This window comes from Palaemon carinicauda, chromosome 19 (assembly GCF_036898095.1).
Source record: "Palaemon carinicauda isolate YSFRI2023 chromosome 19, ASM3689809v2, whole genome shotgun sequence".
Classification (NCBI taxonomy): Eukaryota; Metazoa; Arthropoda; class Malacostraca; order Decapoda; family Palaemonidae; genus Palaemon; species Palaemon carinicauda.
The window spans coordinates 107,302,336-107,303,841 of record NC_090743.1 but is presented as its reverse complement, the minus strand read 5'-3'; the positions used below and the strand labels follow the sequence as shown (position 1 = coordinate 107,303,841).

Below are 1,506 nucleotides of genomic sequence, written 5' to 3'. Positions count from 1 at the left end.
TGTTCAGTTCCTGGATGGGGGGGATCTGAACCTGTTTCCGGATCCTACGTTTCTCGCCAAGAATGAGTTACCCACCAACAGGTGGGGTCCCTGGAGAATCTGCCCTCTGAAAGAAGATGCATCTCTATGTCCAGTAGAATGCCTAAAGGTCTATCTTCGTAGAACTTCAGACTTCAAGGGTGGTCAACTATTCAGGGGAGAAACATCAGGCTCAAATTTATCTCTGAATCAACTCAGAGCGAAAATCACATATTTTATTCGCAGAGCGGATCCTGACAGTACACCCGCAGGTCACGATCCGAGGAAAGTTGCCTCATCCCTAAATTTCTTTAATTGTATGGATTTTGAACATCTTCGTTCATACACGGGCTGGAAGTCTTCCAGGGTGTTCTTTCGCCACTATGCGAAGCAAGTAGAGGAACTTAAGAGATCTGTGGTAGCAGTGGGTCGTGTAGTTAACCCTACTGTTTAACTCTGCGAGGAACAGTGGTCTTAATTGGGACGATTAAGTCCAGGGTGAGTGTGTAGGTACATACTGTACTACAAACTAAATGAGGGCACCAAGTGCCCATATAGACTGTTCCTTCTTTCAAAGGTGAACCTAGCATAAGTTCAGACATGTGTGCCGAGCGTTTCTAACGCTAATGTGATTGATTTGTAATACAGACTTTTATGACTTGATACCTTGGTATCTTATTAAAGTGGTGTTTAATGGTTTTTCTTTCAGATAAACAAGTTCTGTTTACTATCATACTTATGCTTAAAGTTTTGGGTTATCCTCTTTTATATATATATATATATATATTTGTTGTTAACCTGTCTGTTTATTATCCGTCAATAATCTTGTTCTTGAGAACCTTGCGTCTCTTTCACCTGTGTCAATTTATTGGTATAATTGAGCATTTTAATTCTATGTATCTTATCTGGGATAATTCTGATAGAATTGTTCTGTTATGCAAGCTATGTTGCATTGGTTTATGTAGTCCCCTAATGGGAGGACTCCGTCCCATAAAGGGACGAGGGCGGTTTTATTAGTTTCTTCCTATGCGGATATAAACCTTTGTCCAATACAAGTATTGTGCGGATTACTGGTCAATATATTGACGCAGTGGTTCTATACAAACTATGCTTTACTTAATATAGGGCGAGACCACTATATTAGCTTGCCTGGTATTCATACATAGATATATGTACTCTTCGAGACTTTCCAGAGTCTAGTAGGACTCTTCCCTGTAGGGGGCAGGAAGCTCTAACATAGTTTATAGTTAGTTGAAAAGATGTATAACGGTAACATCTTAGGTATCTAGGTCTAGTCGACCGGGAAAAAATTACCTCCGGGGAGTACGGCACGTTCTGAGAATCCACAGATACAGTAATGCTCTGGTACACTTCCATCAGGACGACATGGCTTGAGCCCAAAAAACGGATTTTGAGCGAAGCGAAAAATCTATTTTTGGGTGAGACGGCCATGTCGTCCTGATGGACCCGCCCTTGCCTTTCTAAGAA

General features: G+C 41.3%; 1 protein-coding gene across 1 annotated transcript in view; it reads right to left on the bottom strand.

The window, feature by feature from the left end:
• Positions 1-834: 834 nt before the first annotated feature.
• The window catches only part of LOC137659222 (uncharacterized), a 28,424-nt gene continuing 27,752 nt past the window's right edge, over positions 835-1,506 (bottom strand). The window contains exon 5 of the mRNA XM_068394263.1: positions 835-873. Within this exon, the coding sequence (XP_068250364.1) occupies positions 835-873 (39 nt within the window). The remainder of the gene's footprint in view (positions 874-1,506) is intronic.